The 19321-nt window shown below is 52.6% G+C and overlaps 6 protein-coding genes across 6 annotated transcripts; 4 read left to right on the forward strand and 2 right to left on the reverse strand.

Moving 5' to 3' along the window:
- Positions 1-603: 603 nt before the first annotated feature.
- On the reverse strand, positions 604-2802 carry J4E90_006829 (uncharacterized protein; the record flags this gene model as incomplete). Its single annotated transcript, XM_051436372.1, has 1 exon — positions 604-2802. One exon carries the CDS (start codon positions 2800-2802, stop codon positions 604-606), a length of 2199 nt encoding a protein of 732 aa, XP_051290166.1.
- Positions 2803-4391: 1589 nt separating this feature from the next.
- Positions 4392-10322, forward strand: J4E90_006830 (uncharacterized protein; the record flags this gene model as incomplete). The annotated part of the gene is made up of 5 exons (XM_051436373.1): positions 4392-4618; positions 4668-7755; positions 8633-9212; positions 9408-9728; positions 9889-10322. 5 exons carry the CDS (start codon positions 4392-4394, stop codon positions 10320-10322), a joined length of 4650 nt encoding a protein of 1549 aa, XP_051290167.1.
- A 412-nt stretch (positions 10323-10734) lies between these two features.
- On the forward strand, positions 10735-12782 carry J4E90_006831 (uncharacterized protein; the record flags this gene model as incomplete). The annotated part of the gene is made up of 5 exons (XM_051436374.1): positions 10735-11062; positions 11118-11399; positions 11979-12215; positions 12268-12567; positions 12754-12782. 5 exons carry the CDS (start codon positions 10735-10737, stop codon positions 12780-12782), a joined length of 1176 nt encoding a protein of 391 aa, XP_051290168.1.
- Positions 12783-13372: 590 nt separating this feature from the next.
- J4E90_006832 (uncharacterized protein) lies at positions 13373-14624 on the forward strand (the record flags this gene model as incomplete). The annotated part of the gene is made up of 4 exons (XM_051436375.1): positions 13373-13724; positions 13751-13827; positions 14258-14477; positions 14533-14624. The coding sequence occupies 4 exons, from the start codon at positions 13373-13375 to the stop codon at positions 14622-14624; spliced, it is 741 nt and encodes a 246-aa protein (XP_051290169.1).
- Positions 14625-14901: 277 nt separating this feature from the next.
- Positions 14902-16176, reverse strand: J4E90_006833 (uncharacterized protein; the record flags this gene model as incomplete). Its single annotated transcript, XM_051436376.1, has 1 exon — positions 14902-16176. The coding sequence occupies one exon, from the start codon at positions 16174-16176 to the stop codon at positions 14902-14904; it is 1275 nt and encodes a 424-aa protein (XP_051290170.1).
- Positions 16177-17886: 1710 nt separating this feature from the next.
- J4E90_006834 (uncharacterized protein) lies at positions 17887-19203 on the forward strand (the record flags this gene model as incomplete). Its single annotated transcript, XM_051436377.1, has 2 exons — positions 17887-17893; positions 18242-19203. The coding sequence occupies 2 exons, from the start codon at positions 17887-17889 to the stop codon at positions 19201-19203; spliced, it is 969 nt and encodes a 322-aa protein (XP_051290171.1).
- Positions 19204-19321: the final 118 nt, after the last annotated feature.

The following is a 19321-nucleotide window of genomic DNA, read 5'->3' on the forward strand; positions in this document are numbered from 1 at the left end:
AGAAGGTGATGAGGACGAGGGTAAGGATTATGGCGTGGACGTAGTACATCGTGTAGAGGTGCGTGGGTGCGTGAGTGCGTGAATAGTGTTGGGGTATGGGTGCAAGGGTTGATGAGTGAGTGAGTGGATGAGTGAGTGTGACGTCGGTGTGTAGTCTTCGTATGAAAGAACAATGTAGGCGGATGGATCTGATAGCAGCGTCGATGTCGAAAGCGCAGTGGTAAATCGAGTGTCAGCGTGTTCCAATCTCGCGTTGGTATCGGGGGCCCACGGGCGACTTTGCAAAGCGCGAGACGTACTGCCCTTACTGTGCGGTCCAAGGCATGGCGCGTAGGTCAAAGTAGCGCGAGTATGAGACTCTCGTGTGGAAGCGCAGTAATGGCGGTTTAGTGTATAACTGCGATGTTGCGATATCGCGATCTAGAGAGAAATCCATCTTCACCTTCACTTTCACTTTGCTAGAAGGGATTAAAGCACATACAGTCATGTCCAACGACGTATTTCGAAACATTCCTCCAGAAGAGGAAAGTGGATTAATAGTATGGATATTGTCTAATCATCATGTATGTTATTACACAGGAACATAGTTCACTGCCCCATCATTCACTCCACCGCAGCAGCAGTCCCCGCCTCAACAGGCTTAGGATTCGCTTTCTCGCCCCCACTCGGCGTAGCAAGAGTAATACTGTCTTTTACTTCTACCTCCTTCTCCCCGTCCTTCTCCGCTTCCTCACCCTTCACCTCCTCCTGCACCGGCGCCTGCACCTTCGCAGCCGGCGTAGGTGTTGGCGGCGGCGGCGGCGCGACAACCTTCCTACTCGGACTACTCATCTCCCAAAACCGTCTCGGCACGTTCTTCGCCGGCGGCATACCCAGGAAGCCCTTTCCACCCATACTCTCCAGGGGTTTGGCTCTGCCTCCCACATAACATCCCAAATCGCCGCTCCAGACGAAACCGCCTCCTACCACACCTCTCAATACGCCGAAAGCGCGGGCGTCGCGGTAGGCGATACCTGTTTCCGGGTCGCGGTATCGGGCTATGGTGTTGGTGATAGGACACAGCTTTTGGCCTGGTTTGAGGACGATCTCGGGCTCGGCTTTGGGCGCAGCGTTCTTCCGAGGTGGTTTTGGCGGCGCGATGAGGGTTTGTTGGATGTAGTTTGCTGCTTCCGCTGAGGTCCAGTTGAAGAGTGCTGTGTACAGCTGTATCAGAGCTGACTTGTCCTTTTCTTTGAGGAGCGAGGCTGCTGTCCTGGCTCGTGAGGAGGATGTTGGTGGGGCTTCTAGGTTGGGGAAGTTGGAGAGGATGAGGAGGTTGCGGAGAGCTCGACGTATGACTTTGCGTCGCGGTGGCTGAGGGGGTAAGGTGGGTTTTTGGAACTGTGCGAGGAGGGCTTGGGGGCCGATTGCTGAGTCGCCGTTTTGCTGGGGTAGAGAGGGATGTAATTGGTTGTAGAGAGCTGTTTGTGCGTCTGAAGGTTGATTTTGGAAGGAGGAGGTTTCTGTAAAGGGGAACGGAGGAAGTTCGTTGCCATGCATGGGCTGAGATTGCTGGTCTTGGGCGTATTGGTCGATACCATAGAGGAAGGAGTCTTGGCTTGGTGGTGCGAACATGACAGTGCTCGGATGTTGCATGCCGAACGAGCCCATGAACACGTCGCCGCCTTGTGATGCTGCTGCTGTCCATGGTTGTTGTGAGTTATCTTGTTGTGGGGGCATGGTTGCGGGTATTGGCGACATGTGTGTTGAGCTACTGAACTGATCAAGAGACGGAAAAGAAGGCTGTGAATTATCTGCATGGTTATCCGGAGCTTGTACCGGTAGCTGTGTGGACTCTGGCTGAGTTACCGTCTCCGCAACTGTGACCTCTTTGTTGAGCTTTTCCTCGAGATGCTCCAGACTCGGTGCGTCCTTGCCTGTGTACTTGAGCTTATCATCGACCCAGATGCCCGGTCCGCTGTAGTATCGGTAGAAGGGCCCATCGATCTGTCGATTCTTGAGGGCGTCAATCTTGGCCTGCCTCTCCGCTGCCCTGGCTTCCTCTGCTTCCTCCCATCTGTGTAAGGTTTTCTTGTTGATGCGCTCATTCCGAGCAGCCTCAGCAAGCCTCTCAGCCTGCGTCAAAGGTTTCTCCTTGGACTTCATCTTCCGTGCCTCTGCAGCCTTCATCATAGCCAGGGTGTCATCGCGCCTCCGGTCCTTCTCCTTCAGCTTGGCCAGCGTGGCATCCTTGTTTGCCACTGTTTGTTTGCGCATCGACATTCGGACCGGGCCATCCTCTTCGGTGGGTAGCCATGATGCCCTTTCGGACTTCTTCTTGGGTCGCGGAGGCGCAAGCGTGGGCGACTGTGTGCGGGGGACATCGAGCTTGACCTTCTTGCGTGCTTGGGCGGCGACTCGTGCGGTGAAGGGATTCGTCGTGGCTTTGCGCTTCTTATTGCGCTCTTGTCGCTCGGCCTTGCGCAGCTCCTTCTCGCCCGCCTCGTCCTCGTCCGCATCCTCATCACCCTCTTCTGACGATGACGAATCCATGTTGTAGTCCTCCTGCTCGTTGACATCACCGCCTTGGAACTCCTCCTCGTTTGGCGCTTCCTCCCACTCCTCGCCCCATTCCTCCTCCTCGACCGATTTGGCGAGCAGGATGGACATGCGATTGCCGGCATTGGATCGCTTGGCCCTGGACGTGACCATGAGCTCCGCAGGCGCTTCCTCCTCGCTCTCATCCTCGGATGCCTCCGACTCGTCATCGCGATGTGACGGCGGGGCATCCTCCATGGCTGCCTGGGGTGGCTCTTCGGACATGGTGAATTAGAAGTCCGGCGGCAGGCGCGAAGTAGGCGGGGAAGGTGCAGGCGAGGGGACTGGAGCCTGAGGCAAAGCGAGTCGGACGGCAGCGATCAAGGTTTGGGCGAGGCTTTCCAGAAGGATTCCATGCGACAGCGACACGGATTATGCGCTCCAGCTGTGGGGTGAACGGTTGGCAGCATGGACTGCAGGGCGGCAGATTCGTCTGAAGTGCGGTATTATGCGTATTGTTTCAAGCGGCGTGATGGCAGCATGTCGTGAATTCAGAGCACGCGCCAGCATGACGCGACGGGCCATGGAAAGTCGCCAAGTCAGCAGTAAGGCTTGGCGCGGCCCGTCTGCATCTGAAACTTAGTGCGCCTATGATAGAATCAGATAGATAAACGTCGTTCCAAGGTACCGCACCATCGGCTGTCAACGCCTCACTAAAGCTCTTTGGGTCTGCGTGGCCTGTCAGCCTGTCTACTTCAGGACGTGCAGCACAAGGCATATCCGCCGTGGTCTGACATATATGTTTTCCAGAAGGGTCGTTTCGACTGTGTGGATGGTGCGTCGATGCATTGCAGGGTCGTAGTCTGTAGTCTTGATTGCGTGCCACATTGTATGCTAGATGATAGCAGAGACTCAGTAATGGCGTACGCATCGGGCTCAGAAAGTCTAATAGGCCGTTGGTATGCATGCAGGACCCCAACGCACCTCCATCCATGTTTAGCAGCAGCAGGCCAATCACGTCTCATGGCCGGGCAGAGGCACACAGTGTCCACGTCAGATTCTGGAGTAACGGACTTTCTCGACGCGCCTCTGTGTTTCAGACGCTGGCGGGCATGCGCTGCTCTGTCCCGCGGCCACCCACTAAGGACACAATTGCAGGACGCAGCCCTGGAGCCACCCGGGCGCCCTTTGTGTGCCCCTGAATTGTACAAAAGCAAAGCACCGCAGCCGTGCCATCGCAACCCTCACTCGCCGTTGCACTTAACAGCCCACCTACAACCGTAGCCGACCGCGCAGATCGTGCCGTAACCTGTAACGTGCTTGTTCTGGCAGCCCGCCCAATTGAGCTAGTTCCCTCGTGTTCCTGGTGGCTCCCCATTTCTATCAAGCGAACCTCACCATTCATTCCCTCGCAAGCATCGCTCCATCGCTCATCGCTCTCTTGCTCCCGCCTGCGACAACTAGCTGTATCCGCCTCCGCACGAGCTCGCATGCATAATCGGCCCTCGTCCGCTTAATCCTATTACTTCTGTTCTCCAGGCACTCCGGTGATCTGTCTATTCCGCCCGCCTGCTGCTGTACAGCACCCGTACCATAATCGACACCCGCCCAGTCTCCGTCACTCCTTCGCGGCCTCCCTCGCCGTCGAGCTGCACCACCGCCCCCGGACTGGATCCAACCCGTGTTGTCGTCTTCACTGTACACCAGGCTGCGCTGTGCTGAGCCCGATCTTGCTGGCAATAATCCCTCGCCTCACATTCCTTTGGCCGGCACCAACCCTCCTTCGATCCCTTACCCTGGCTTTGGTAACCGAGTCACGACGACTATTCTTCCCTATTAGACTACCCAGGTCACCGCAGGGTCTGTAATCCATAATGGCTCCCACCACCAACCGCCCCGAACACCACATCAACCTCAACTACATCCCCCAGCTGCCCCAGCCGCCGCACTCGGGCTCCTCGACGGGCAACACCTCGCCCGTTGAGCCTCCCAACAGCGGCTCTCTGCGCTTCGCTGGCAATGCCCCGAACCCGCTCGGCAACGCGAGGCTCGGCAACGGGTCCCCGTCGCATGAGTATGGCAGCCGCCTATTTTCCAAACGGTATGTCGCACCCTGAAACAAGTTCCGACTCGTGCTAACACCCTGACAGTGCACGCGAGATTCAGGCACAGGAGGGCTTAACTCCGCAAATGTGGGGACCTCCTACCAGCGGGAATTCCACGCCGCTGCGCGAGACCATCCCGGAGTCCCCCAACAGCGAGAACTTGAGCTTCCCCGACTTCAACAACGCCGTGCCAGACACCATGTCAGCTGCACCCGCTCCCAACCGCCGCGCCCGCGCTGGCACCCTGCCCTCCCGCTTCTCCCCCTCCGCTGCCCCTCCTGGCCTCATGTCCGGCTCCTCGCTGCTTCCCAAGAGCTCCCGACCAACGCCCTCGACGAGCCCCTTCAAGCCAGGGCCAGGCACACCAACCGACAACTCGAGCTTCAACGCGCTTGGGTCTACAAACGCTGCGGCCAAGTCTGCACTGCTCTCACGTCTGCGTGCTGGCTCAATGCCTCAGCGACCGGGTGGCTACCTCCCTCCCTCCAACTCGCCGTTCGGCAACTCCATCTTCTCGGGCGGCTGGTCAAACCAGCGTGACCGCAGCAGCACACTCCAGAGCATTGCCTCGGTGCCCTCAAACGGACAAGGCTCGCCAAGGTCTTCCTTCTCCCGCGACTCGCTCGCCGACACCGATGTCAAGACCCTGGACTACCTTGGTCTAGTCGACACCCCGCAGCCTGCACGAGCTACCCTGGCTCCGTCCGACATCGAGCTCCTCCTCGAGAGCCAGAGGAACGCCAACAACCAGAACTCTGGTGGTGCAAACCGCTTCCGTTCCTACTCTGTCAACGCCAAGGAGAAGTACGCCGAAGAGGAGGAGGATCAATATGGCGCATACAGCGGCACCATCACTCCTGCCGAAGCCAACGCACTTCTCATTCACGAAGCTGTTCGCCAACACAACCTCGAAGTTCAGGCCTTTGCGAACCTCGCCTCAAACGCGCGCCCACGTGCTCGCACCGCCGGCGTGTTAGATGCTCCTTCGCGGGGCATGATGCGGCCCTACTTGCCCGCCATGGGCCGGTTTGACAACGGCATGGGAACCGGTGACTTGACTGAGGATGCAGAGTACAATCTCACTGAGGCTGTCAAGAAGCTACACTTGCCCGGCTCCAACCTCGGCGACGATGGAACTCTGGAAGGACCCACTCGATCGCTGTGGCTCGGCAACATTCCATCTTCGACCACCGTTTCGTCGCTCCAGGTTATCTTCGCTCAGTACGGTGGGATTGAGTCTACCCGTGTTCTCACACACAAGAACTGCGGTTTCGTCAACTACGAGAATCTTGAGAGTGCCGTCCAAGCAAAGTCAACTTTGAACGGAAAGGAGATCTTCCCTGGTGCTGGCCCCGTCCGCATTGGTTACGCTAAGATTCCAAGCGCAGCAGCTACGCCTGGCCACAATGGTCTGTTCCCTTCACCGAGTCCTGACCCGTTGTCAAAGGCTCAGGCTGAGGGCACAGCTGGCTCTGCCGCCGCTACCAAGGTGGCCAACATTCCCGCGAATGTGCCTTTGACCACCCCAGAGCTCAGCGACATCCGTACCGACATTATCCAGATTGTGAAGGAGTTGGGCGCCACGGACGACGAGCAGACAAGGATCACCACCAAGGTCGAGAAGGCTGTCCAGTTCAACAACTACGTCGACGAGATCCCATCTGTCGAAGAGCCGAGCCACACCCGCATTCACGACGCCCCCAGACTGCGAGAGATCCGCAAGCGCATCGACAACGGATCCTGCTCCAAGGAGGACATTGAGAACATTGCTATGGCCATGCTCCCAGAAATCGCTGAACTGTCTTCTGACTACCTTGGAAACACTGTCGTGCAGAAGCTGTTCGAGTTCTGCGAGGAGCCTACCAAAGAAGCCATGCTTCGCGAGATTGCACCCCACCTAGCCAAGATTGGTGTGCATAAGAACGGAACATGGGCTGCGCAGAAGATCATCGATGTGTCCAAGTCCGAGACTATGCAGAAGATGGTCGTAGATGCTGTCCAACCTTATGCTATGGCTCTCTTCCTCGATCAGTTCGGCAACTACGTCATGCAAGGCTGCCTCAAGTACCAGAAGTTCAACGATTTCATCTTTGAGGTCATGCTGGGCAGACTCTGGGATCTCGCCCAAGGTCGATTCGGTGCCCGTGCCATGCGAGCTTGCTTGGAGAGCCACTATGCCACCAAGGACCAGCAGCGCATGGTAGCTGCTGCAATCGCTCTTCACAGCGTGCAGCTCGCAACCAACGCGAATGGTGCCTTGCTCCTGACCTGGTTCCTCGACACCTGCACCTTCCCAAGGAGGCGTACGGTCTTGGCTCCCCGCCTAGTCCCGCACATTGTCCACCTCTGCACACACAAGGTTGCATACCTCACAGTCTTGAAGATAATCAACCAGCGCAACGAGCCAGAAGCTCGTGACACCATCCTTCAGGCACTGTTCTTCTCTCCCAACGACCAGGTATTGGAAAGCATCTTGGCCGACCAGAACTGCGGTGCCACCTTGATCTTCAAGGTACTCACCACTCCCTTCTTCGATGAGCAGATCCGTGCGGATGTAGTAACAAACGTTCGCAACGTTCTTCTTCGCATCAAGGCGCAGCCCCAACAGGGCTACAAGCGACTCATGGATGAGGTAGGTCTTTCCACTCGTGGCGGACCTGGTCATCGTGAGCACTCCGCAACCCGCCCAGCGTCCAAGGACAGCATTGCGTCTGGACCGCCAAACCCTGGGCAATTCTATCAGGGAGCGGCAGCTGGCTTCGACCCTGTCGCACTCCAGCGCACAGCAAGCATGGACTCCAATGGCTTCGAGCAATACCCAATGGGCGGTGGACCCATGTACATGCCAAACATGCAGGCCATGAACAACCAGCAGCAGATGCAGTACCAGCAGCTCCTGGCCCGACAGGGTCAGTTCTACCCTCAGATGAACGGCTTCCAAGGTCCCGTTCCAGGCATGGATGCCTACCGCAATGCGTCGCCTGTTGCAGGCCCCGGCAGCTTCAACGGATCACCGATGATGCAGCCCGCCAACCTCGCCGGTCAGGGCATGCCCGGCATGTACCCTCCCTACGGCATGTACATGCCACCCCAGCACCAGCAGGCGGCTGGAGGCAACCAGCGACGTGGCAGAGTAAGCAGAAATGCGTCCCCTGCTAACAGCGTCCGCCGTTAACGTCTCTTCAGAGATAAAAATCGCCTCGCCTGAGGGTTTAGATTCTCATCTCCTCTTAGAATTTACTGTGTTGCCAGGAAAAGCAGCACTATCTTCCTGTATATGATTCGGATCTTCACCTACAACGCATCTGCTAGCGAGCATTTTTTGCAAAGCGGCATAACACCATACTTGCCATGTCTTCTCCTTTCCTGTCTTCGGACTCTTACGATTTTCATATCTTTTCTTCACTCAATCGGCACATGGGCTATCTGTCGGCCGACGATCGTCCTGTCTCGTCACTCGCTTAACCACCTTGCTTGGGTGTTTCGGGGCGTACTCTTTTGGAGCTTGTATGTCGTTTCGAAATGAAGAGGAGCCTACCTTTGTGGGCTCTTGTCGATCGATCGGATGATCACTGTATCGATATGAATGCGCATATGAGAGTCTGGTTGGAATGATATATGCGACTGGTGACGCCGCAAAAGTACCGTTACAATGGCATGATGTTTTGGATTTGGGAATCTTTGGACACCGATCTTCTGTCTTCGTGGACTGCATGGTGGATGGAAGTGCGGGACCGGGCTCGAGCCTGCGAGCTAGATAGAATCGAGGCCTCTTTCAGTCTATCATCGCATCGCCGTCTTTGTGTTATGACAGTCAATGTGTGTCGTCTTGTACCACCCAAAGAGTGAGTCAATCAACGGTATCATGACTCTTGCTCGTGCACGTACAACATCCTGAGCAAGGAACGCATAGGACTATACTGCTGGCTCATGCTTTATCGTGACATCGTTACAGTCACTTGGTAGTATTTAATCACATACATGCATAAATATTTCCTCTACATCTTCAGGACATTCTATCCCACTACTACAAGTTACTCAGACCTCCAATGGATCCTCCCGAAAGCAACAAGAATCTGCCTGCTGCAGAAACGCAGGAAGTTGCAGAAATGCAGAAAGTTGCAGAAATGCAGAAAGTTGCAAAAACACAGAAAGCCTGGCCTCTACAACATTACTGGGAGGGGGAAATAACAACTGGCTATACAAACTCCGAGAAACTGAGAAAGCTCCACCAAAAGCTTTTCCCGGAGTTCTACAAAGATGAGAACAAACGCGGGGACGATCACCAGTGGGACCCCATTGAGATTAAAGGTGAACGTATGCTGTACTCGTACCAACGTCGCGATGGGGCGGCTCGGGATCTCAAGAAAGAATTCCCTGAGTTTGAATGGCCTGAGGGAGACGTGTGGGGGTCTGGCAGGCGTGAGTTTGTTCAGGAAGAACTGCTTCGGACAGGTGTGCTAAGCTTATTTGCAGTCCTTAAAGAGATGAGAAAAGCGCACCGGTCATCCAAAGACGAAGCAGCAGATGCAGTATCGAAAGCGAAGGAAGATAGTGACGGAAAGGGAGAGGAGATGGAGAAGCTGAAGGGTGACGCTCAGCCTAGTCCTCAGCGATGAATCTGATTGTGTCTATGGTGTCAGTTCTCGACCTTTGACTCAACGTCGACTCAGCGGAGAACTTAAGAGTCAGTGTACTTACTTAAGATCTTGGTGTATCGAAGGGTATCCTGGGACATCATCAACCCTTCACACACAGCTTCACTGCGCCCTAATAGTTTAGCAGAGAACATGTCTATACCGGCCAAGTCGAAGGTCTACTTGGTAACATACCCCGCAACGCTCTCCAAAGAAGGCACCATTCCTGTCGAAGAGAAGATCGAGGCTCTCACAAACTATCCATATGCCCTGAAATTAGTCGGCCTTGAGGAGGATGGTCTGGATAAAGATGGTAAAGAGGTCCCAGGATGGAGCATCAAATACATTGGCATCATGACCGCAGAGGAGGCTCGCCAAAAGTACAGTGTCGACGATGGTGAGCCCGTAGAAATTGAAGAGGGCGGCGAATGGCAATGTTACGAAAAGGGTCAATGGGCCACTCCTGGACGTACGTCAAGTTACTCAGAACCAAACAGAAGTTCAACAACTAATGTAGAAACTAGTTCTGGCAAGGATCAGGCTTACCAGGGTTTACAAGATCCCATATCGTATTAGCGGGCATAGCCCTTTCATCGACGGCCATACTAATGAGTACCATATTGCCGAAGTCTTCCACGAACCGGTGTTGTGTCCGCCCCTGATGTTTGAGATAAACGAATGGCTTGTTGCCGAGAACAAGAAACAACTTCAAGAAGCCAAAGACAGTGATGAAGGATGGGTGCCTCTCCACCCGGATATCGCGAAGGGGCCCGGCGGATGGATTACCACAGGCTGTGAGTCCTCATGTAATCCACAGAATAATGCCACGCTAAACGATAATCTAGTTCAAGATGCCTACCTTCAGTTGCTAGATCAGAGGAAGAATGGCAAAGACAAGAAGGCAGTGGAAGTGGGAGGCAAAATTAAATCTCCTGGTTTCTTCCAAAGGTGGTTCGGCGGGGGGGAACTAGCCACGAGTGTAGTGACTGGGATTGCAATCTCGAGTCTAGATATATGCCAATGGAGCAACGTCTTCCAGCTCGTGCAAATAGTTGTGCGATGAAATAAAAATACCGAGATAAGCCCCATCAGCTTTACGAACTCGCTGAAGTTTCTGTGACTGTTCAACCCCTGACTTCCGATAGATTGTGTCGTTACATTGCAAGTAAGAGTCATGAAGAAGGGTGTGACATGCCTACTCATCAATACAAAGTTACTCACCGTTTAGATATCGTAGATCATTGTTATAGTCATCATCGCAGTCACCATCGTATCTGGGCAGTCACCGCGCTGACATTTTGTCTTGACTCACTTGCTGAATCATATCCATAGATAGTCACTACTCTACGCTCATACCTCATGCTGTCATTATGGCAGTCAGCGTGCGAACGCTTATATCTTGGTGTATCTGCGCTTACACTTCAACACACTCTTCACAACACCATTACTTCGACCAAATCTGTTCGTATACATCCATGGATAACTCGATACCTGACTCAGTTATTGACTTGACGATAGAGCCAGAGCTCTATCTTGTCGTCTTTCCCACGGAGTTTCCTCCAGAGGGAGAATGCGATGAACAGGACATCGACATCGGCTTCACTAATTCTCCCGCTATAGGGGAACTCATGGAGAGATCTACCAGAGACCCCAACCTACCAAAATGGGAATTTGTGGACCTGAGTCACCCGAGCAAAATCGCCAAGGAGCGGATATTGATGAAGCATAATATCAAAAAAGAAGACTGCGTGAAGGTGAAGGGGTGGGATAAAGAAGACTACGGCTTGTGGATCACTCCTGGACGTACGTACAATTCTGAAGTATTATACGGCAGTAAACGTGCTGACACGGTAAATAGTACTCTCCGCACTGGAACTAGCCAAAGTATACAACATACAATACGAATGGAATTCCAGCGAAAAATGCTTTGCAAAGACTGGCTACACAAACAAGCACGCTATTGCGGGCAAGGTTAAAGCTGCCGAGCGCCTGGGTTGGAGGTGGAAAATAAATGTGACGGTTATCCTAGTGAAGAACGAGGAAGAGCTTACGAAGCTGCGGGATGAGGATGGGGGACCTAAGCGAATTGCGTTATGGGAATGCGAGGGTGAGGGGGTCGAAGGTTGGATTACAGATGGCTGTAAGTTCTATCTGCAACGTTGCAAAGAGTGGCATGAATCGATGCTAAGCATTGATACAGTAAATCGTTCACGCAAGGCATGTCTTGAGCATGAGAGAAAGCGCCGGGAAGAACTGGAATCCTTGCGCCTTAATCCTCCAATGTTTCCATTGCGATAAGTGAAGGTACAGCTCGAGCCCCAGGTTTTGCCGATGGGCTTGTGGTTTCTAGTTTATGTCTCCGGCTTTACGATTCCAAATGGCATTTTATCTGGTTCTTTCCGCTATGTATATCATAGACATATCTCATCATGCTTTAACCCCTGGCTCAGATGTGATTCACTGCAGTTAACAGTCACAGTTCAAAATACCACGACTCGCTATTTGACGCACCATGTTGATATAGCGATTCTAAGAGTCATTTGGCATGTGTCAGACTACGTTGTGTTCAACAGTAACTCACATCATCGAATCTGAGATCTCTACGCAACACTTCACTGCATCACACTGCACCATATTACATCAATTAGATCGCCAACACCTATAACGACGATGCCGCGAATCTGCTCGATATACTTTCCCCAAAACCTCCCCAAACCAGGCGTCCTCCCTAGCAATGATAACATTGATGGCATAACAAACCACGCATTCCTGAGAACACTTATCGACGAGCTCATCGAAACGCCAGGCTTCCAGGGATGGGAAGCCGAAGACCTACGTAAAGTCACGAGAAAAGCGCTTAAAAGGAAGAAAGAGGAATACGAAGACGAAGGCCTAGTAGAGATCCTTGGCGAAGAGTGGAAGGCTGATAATAATGGTCGGTGGGCTACTCCTGGATGTGTGTAAAGTGACGCAAACCCAGAATGCGCCTAGTCTATTAACGTGTCTAGTGATGAAAGTACTCCGTAGCTGCAGATACTACGAAATAACTTATCGTTTCCGGCCTCGCACTGGCTCACCAGACGTCTACAAGACGGGCTACACGAACAGCTACTCCATCGCTAAGGGAATTGAGCGCATTTTGAAGTTGCCAGGGCGGCCGTATTCGCGATTCGACAAATGCGACGTAAAGCTAGTTGCTAGCGAGAAGGATTTCAAGAGATACCAAGACAGTGATGGTAGGTGTGAGCGCCTCTTCAAGGAGGGGGTAGATGGGGAGATAATTGACGACGGATGGATCACGAAAGGCTGTAAGTTGATCTTGGGTTGGTGAAGAGCGTGCCGCAGAAGTTATGCTAAACAACAGTCTAGTGTTTGCCGTGTGTCAAGTGGCTGCGGAATTAATTCCCAAAAAGAAGCGGAGGCGCAGGAAGGCCCACAAGGTCCGACGTGAACACTATTCCACTAAGGCCTAGTGTAGAAATCGATGGACTCAGTCATGTCGATTAAGATCGTACCCAAGTAATTGAGACTACTTCCCCTTTGACTGACTTATCTAATCACGGTGAACTGTCACCACGTACAGCTATGACCAGCCTTTCGTTGTCACAGGTATACTCACCATTATAAGGTCAGCATTCACCATCGCAGTCATCAGCGCAATGGTCATCACAGTCACAGCGCAGGCGTGTATGTCCTGGTACGTTTAGTACCTCGAACACTTCCTAACACTGCACTACAACGAACAACTCTGCTGACTATTCGTATAAAATCTCAAACCGAAACCCTCCTCCACCTCATCAACGATGTCGGAATTCTACACGATAGTCTGCTTCACGAAGAGCAATGCGTCCCTTGAATACGAGTACACGGACTCTTCCTACCTTTTGAGCCGTGTACCCGATCTAGCAAAGACTCTAGCCGGCGCAATCTTGAGAGTTCATAAGGGCGGCGATGTATATAAGCAGGAGTATGGGGTATCCCAGCTTCCTGACGGAAGAGCTGTAGTTGTCGACGAAAGATGGGGTTTAACCAAAAAGCGGTTGGTCACCCCTGGATGTGAGTACCACTCTGCAAAGCTATACAAGGCTCAGTGAACTCACGTTTTGCGAAGTAATGTCAAAGCTGAATGAAGCCTGGCTATTACTGGACATGCAAAAGGTCCACAAGATCACCTATTGTGACAGTATGGGAAGCACAAAATCCAAGACTGGCTATACAAACAGCCCGCAACTCATGAGGATCATCAGACTCATCATCGCGCAGCTGCCCTCGGAGTCATGGGCTTGTGAGCCTGTTTTCCCCAAGAACGAGAAAGAATTGAAGGCACTTCAAGATAGTGATGGTGAGGAGTGCAGTCGCTGGAATAGAAGTGAGGGAGAGAAAGGTCACGACGACGAGGAAGAAGGCGGAGATGATGGATGGTGCACGAAAGGACGTGAGTATCTCTTTGAGTATCCAGAGGAGTGTGAGAGATGCTGACAGGATCTCTAGTGCGGCTTGCATACGAAACATTTGCACTCGAAGCGCTCAAGGCCTTGGACGAAAAGGAACAGAGAAAAGAAAAGAAGGTAGGAGCGTCGGGAGCGGCGGGAGAGTCTTAGACATACTTGCGTACAACGAATCTGGATCAGAGCTTTTTGAAGGTATTCAATACACATGAACGAATTCACTGGTTGCTCATCGATATTCACCCTTTGCCCCAGGTTTACTCGTCGTGTGGTTACTATGACTGTCCATGGAGTCATAGCAACATAACTTTGGATGACTGTAACCAACGTGTGTCTATGCATTTACTTAGATGTGAACACCACTGCAAAATGATACCCAAACATCTACTAATCGTAACCCGACAAGCGATCTTCACCTCTTCTATTCACCCCGGTACGCGAAACCCCCAGAGAAACTTCCCATCCACCCATCAAAAGATGGCAGCCACCACCTCAGCGATTTTCCAAGTCATACACCTCCTCGGCATAGACTTTACATCCTCATCCTCAGTCGCCCAAAGCATTGGCAAAGCGAAAAAAGTACAACTGGCTCATCATACGATACGAATATCCCAACGACGAAGAGGGCAAGACGTTCATCAAATATCTGACAGCAAATCGAGGCAATAATTCCCAAAAGGTTCTGAAGGACTGGCAAAAGAGATTGCTACAATCGGAAGTGGCAAGGGGCGCTGGAGTGCACTGGGGTAGGGAGCGGATGACCCGTAACTGTACGTATATCCAGTTGGCTCAACAATGTACATAGATTGCTAATGGAAAGGACAGTGTATATGATCTTCAAAGAGGCTAGGGAGGGTAAGGAGGGCAGCGATGAGTCTTTGAAGCATATGCTGGATGTGTTTATGGGGAAGAGATGATAAGGATGGGGCTCATTGCACATACCTACGGGGAAACGGAGCGAGGCATCATGATAACGGCTACCTTTTCAGGTAGCCTGGAGTCAGACCATCAAAGCAACACCATACTGAGAACAACAAAGCTTCAATTTTTGCCGCCCTACATAAACTGAGCGTGGGTATCATGAACTGCCTAAACGCGCCGTAACTCCCTGACGGATACAATTACATCTTAAACATTGCAAAACATTGCTGATAGCAAACCCTGGAGGTCCTCATCGCGTCGAAACCCAAACGCTCAGTGACCGTTGAGACCGTCGCTGAATTTTCGCTTTTTAGCCTCGCGTTCGCCGTCCTGCGGAGGGCGGTATTGGTCCAGCTTGCCCTGTAAACGATATGTCTCGCGTTTGATATTCTCTGCGTTGGCCAAAAGGTCCATCTCGGTGACCGGAGCTTCAATACTAGCCAGCACGCTCCTAACAGTGCTGATATGATTGGCGTCCTTCTTGTCGTCGCGCCAGCGCGGCGTACCGTCCGCCTCAGCCTTGTATTTCCACTGTCCACCTTCTGTGCGGTAACATTCTATGATACGGCCGTCGAGGCGTTGGTTCAGGGATTTGAGCGTCTCCCACTCGGCGGGGGTGACGGAGAGAGTGGCGAAGACTTCGTAGTGGTTCGAGTTGTGCTGCACGAGCAGTTGGAGGGGGGTGGGCATGGCGTCGTAGTCGGGGATGAGGCCGTCTTGGCCGTCTTGTGGGTCTATGAGCGGGAAGTCGCCGAGGCGGAGCTTGAAGTCAATGGTGTTCTCGTGTGGTGGCTTCCACTTGAGGATGTGTCTGTCGGTACCGAACTGGTAGGGTGTGGATACGCAGGTGAAGATCAGGCCGTCGTTGCCGTGTCGGAGGTTGGGGAGGATGCTGCTGAACATGTCCTCGAGCTTGTATGCAGGGTAGGTCTTCTTTCCTTTGAGTGCAAACGGCTTCAGGTCGTCTGGTGTAATGTTCTTGCCAAACGTCCTAGTCAAGCCGGCTTCGTACGGCTTAATGACCCATTCATGCAGCCGGCCCAACCGCTTGTCCAGTGTCCTTTGCGTCACATTTGTATTATCCACCGCCAAGCAATCGAAGACATAGAAGTTGAGACGTGGCGCAGGCTCGTTCGGATATTGGTCGTGGACCAGCTCGCCGTCCAGAAGGGTTCCGAATAAGAATGGCTCGGCTTCGTTCAGGTGCTGGTAGTGACGTATGCGAAATGGAGGCTGGACGTTGTAGTAGTTGTTCTTCCTGTCGATCAGGAAAGTCACAGGCTCGAAAGCTCCTGTCGGTCCCTCTTGCCAGTGCAGGTAGAGCAGGCAGCGCAAGCCGTCCGTCTTCTCGCACATGTAGTATTCATTGCGCTGGAGCTCCGTGACGTGTTCGCGCGAGAAGGATACGGGTTGCGCGCCGGGAAAGCGTGGGTTGTCGCGTTCGAGGAGTTCGGCGACAGACTGCTTGAGTGAATGCGCCTCGTCATTTGGGATCTGGAAGCCTGGAATCTGGGGCGGCGCGTGCGATGGTAGCGCGGCGGCCGGCATGTTGAGAAGATGCGGGAGGTATTCGAGGCTCCGCAAGAGTTGGGACGTCGAGCGCGATGGATTCCGTACGCGGGGGCGGTTGGAGGAGGGTTGGTCTACCTTCGCGGTCGCAACAGTAGTTGTACAAGCAATGGATCGGCCGGGCGAGCTTACGCGCTAGTGAAGGGTCTGCTTATGTAATCGCTGGCTGCGGCTGCCTAGGCACGGCTGTGGCATGGCCCATCATGCTTCTGACCTCGCTAAGATTCAGGGAAGCCTTGATGTATCCGCAGTACAGTTCCCATCATGCCGACTGTTTTTTTTTCGCATCAATTCCGTTAAACGTCATTCTGCCAGCGTACCGACTGCCCGATATAGTCTGTTGCAACCATGGTACTACGACTGCGCACAACGCCGCGCCTATAAGCCATTACCAAGCACATGACACCAACATGAAAACTGAAAACTGAAAACTCAGAGGCATAAATTCCTTTGCTCTTGCCGAGACTTCTCCCCCTCTTCAACAAAATCACCACAATTCTCACATCCAGTCACTACCAGACCCAACACTCACGATGAGCGACTTGCCCACAGAGATATGGGCCATGGTGTTCGCATATTCCGACGATACCGAACACCTCTGGCTTTCCTGCCGTCACGTCTCCAGCAATCTAAAGGCGGCCGTCGAAATATACACCAGCACCATCTTCCTCCCAAACTTCCTCACAGTATCGCTCAAATATCTGACAAAAAACCAATGCATCATACGTTGCAAACGCGGTACTTTCAAAGGATACTCCCCAGACAAAAAGGTCATTTACTTCGATATGAGCCGCGACGACCGGCCATGCATCGAGTATGTTGACACACAGAGAATGTGTCTCTCCGTCGACAGACTACAAATGGAAACGCCAGATAGGCGGTTTGGAGTGTTGGCGAACTCGAAAGGGCCAGATCACGATCGTTCATTCTTGGTCAGACTTTTGGATGGCGTTACGGCTAGCCCTGCGGATAGTAACCAAGGATGGCTCACCTTTGGGCTCGACTTGAATGATAAGATCCTGTCCTTTGACTGGCGAGAGGTCATGACGAAGAGCTTCATGGATAGTACTGATTCGGAAGGACTCCTTATCGACAACTTATTGTGGCGCGTGCGTGATCGCAGGTTTCCCTGGTGGATTTAGTGGTGGCTTTGGGCTGGCCTATCAGAGATGGACTTGAACATGTCAGGGGAGGGACAACAAAGAACCCTTGTAAACAATGCGGCGAAGAAGTCCTACGAGGGCTGTATGTCGCGATCAAGAACATTTTGGCAGTACATTAGAGGTATGGTTTGTGTTGAATCTCAGTCAAAGGGTACATGGTCTAATGGCAAAGGCGCCCACTCTTACGCAAGTGAGAGTGACGCTGGACCCAGCCGGTAACGGTTGGAACCCCAGCGGAGAGGAGATGCGGGTTCGAGTCTCGCTGTATCCACTTACATTTTACTGCTTGTATTATTTTTGTCTTCATAGTTGTCATCTCGTTCTAGAATTGTGCTTCTTGGTCGATACATAGTCCTAGCTAGTCTGAAGACTAGAGACTGCTGTACTTTAGCTATCTCGCCGAACAAAACTAAGGATGACACAGACTATTTCATGTATCCTTTTCACTAGAACACCAGGCCTCATACTTGGAGAGAGCGCCTCAGTATCCAAGCTTTCACTCGATTTGACGCCACCTCCTCGTACTATGGAAGGTCTGCGCTTTTTCCTCGAAAGGGCAGATTGCGTGTTCTAGTATAGGCTTTCAAGTTTCCGAAGAGCAACCCATGCATAACTCCACCGAAACCGCAATGTTGTTGCCAACCCTTTCTCTCTTTCTGGCACTCGTCACCACTTGTCCACCGCCTCTTAACAGCTTCAAATATGTAGCCAATGATACGCACACAACATCACAGATGATCTCAAGTCTACTCGTATCAAGAGACGAATCTTCTTCTTTGAGTCGCAGATGGACTGAGATCGTGACTATGGTATGCTCATCCCTACACTCCAACGCATGACGTCCAATTAACCGTTCAGCTAGACCGGACAACCTCGTACAGTGTGGCCCGACGGACTGGTCCGATACTGTTTCGAGGACGAGAGCGCCCGAAATAACTTCAAGGACGACATCGACGCAGCCTGGAAACTATGGGTGGACAAGATCGGTGAACCCGGTTGCCCAAGTGGTCACATACTTCAGTTCAGGGAGTACAGGGTCAAGGAAGGGGTATGGCCTTACTGCTACAACAAACGCGAAAAGGACGATGACCCCTGGGTCTGGAACAAGCACGTCAAGAATGACATTGCCGTTATCGCGGAGTCCAAAGATACCGAGACTCAAGCTTCTTCGGTCACAGGCTACATACCAAAAGACTGGAGTGACGAGCAAGGGCGACACGGCATCCATCTCGGTCTGTCATTCAAGCAAAAGTACCCGCCAGATTACTGGATCACAACCGTCGCCCACGAACTAGGCCACTTATTCGGCTTCTGGCACGAGCACCAACGCGAAGACCGCAACGACTACGTCCACTTCGACTGTTCCAAACTGCGGGGTTACGCAGCTGCGAAAGCGAAAGTTGATGCGGCGAAAGAACATACCATGGAACAAGTCTGCGCCGACTACCGTCTAGCTCTCCAATACGACTTCCCCGCTGTCCAAGACTACGATACCATTGACCATATCGCGCCTCTCCGCGAGGGTGGTATTGAGTTACCATTGTACATCAACAGTGACCTAGAGTTTGACGACGAATCTATCATGTTGTATACCTCTTCGGAATGCGCGAATGACGGAGCCAATACAGACGACGTCCTACAAGTCCCATTAGCATTCTGGAAACACCGCGGTATAGTCTTCGATCCACCAAAGCCAATCACAAAAGAAGACCTAGAAATCATCGACGTGAGATGGAAAGTAAGTGACGGAGATGCAGACGGCGTCCGCCATCTCTACCCTTATGTCGACTCGGACGAAGGAATGGAGAAGAGAAAGAGAGATCAGCCTGACCGCCGGACTTAGATAGAGTGGACATCCGAATTCAATAGCATGGTATAACTGATCTGATACCGAGGAGAAGTATTATGTATTACAAAGATATGTAAACGGCGATAAGTTCGTTCGGTCAACGAACAGGGCC

Source organism: Alternaria incomplexa (assembly GCF_024043165.1).
Source record: "Alternaria incomplexa strain BMP 0042 chromosome Unknown scaffold_9, whole genome shotgun sequence".
NCBI classification, from domain to species: domain Eukaryota; kingdom Fungi; phylum Ascomycota; class Dothideomycetes; order Pleosporales; family Pleosporaceae; genus Alternaria; species Alternaria incomplexa.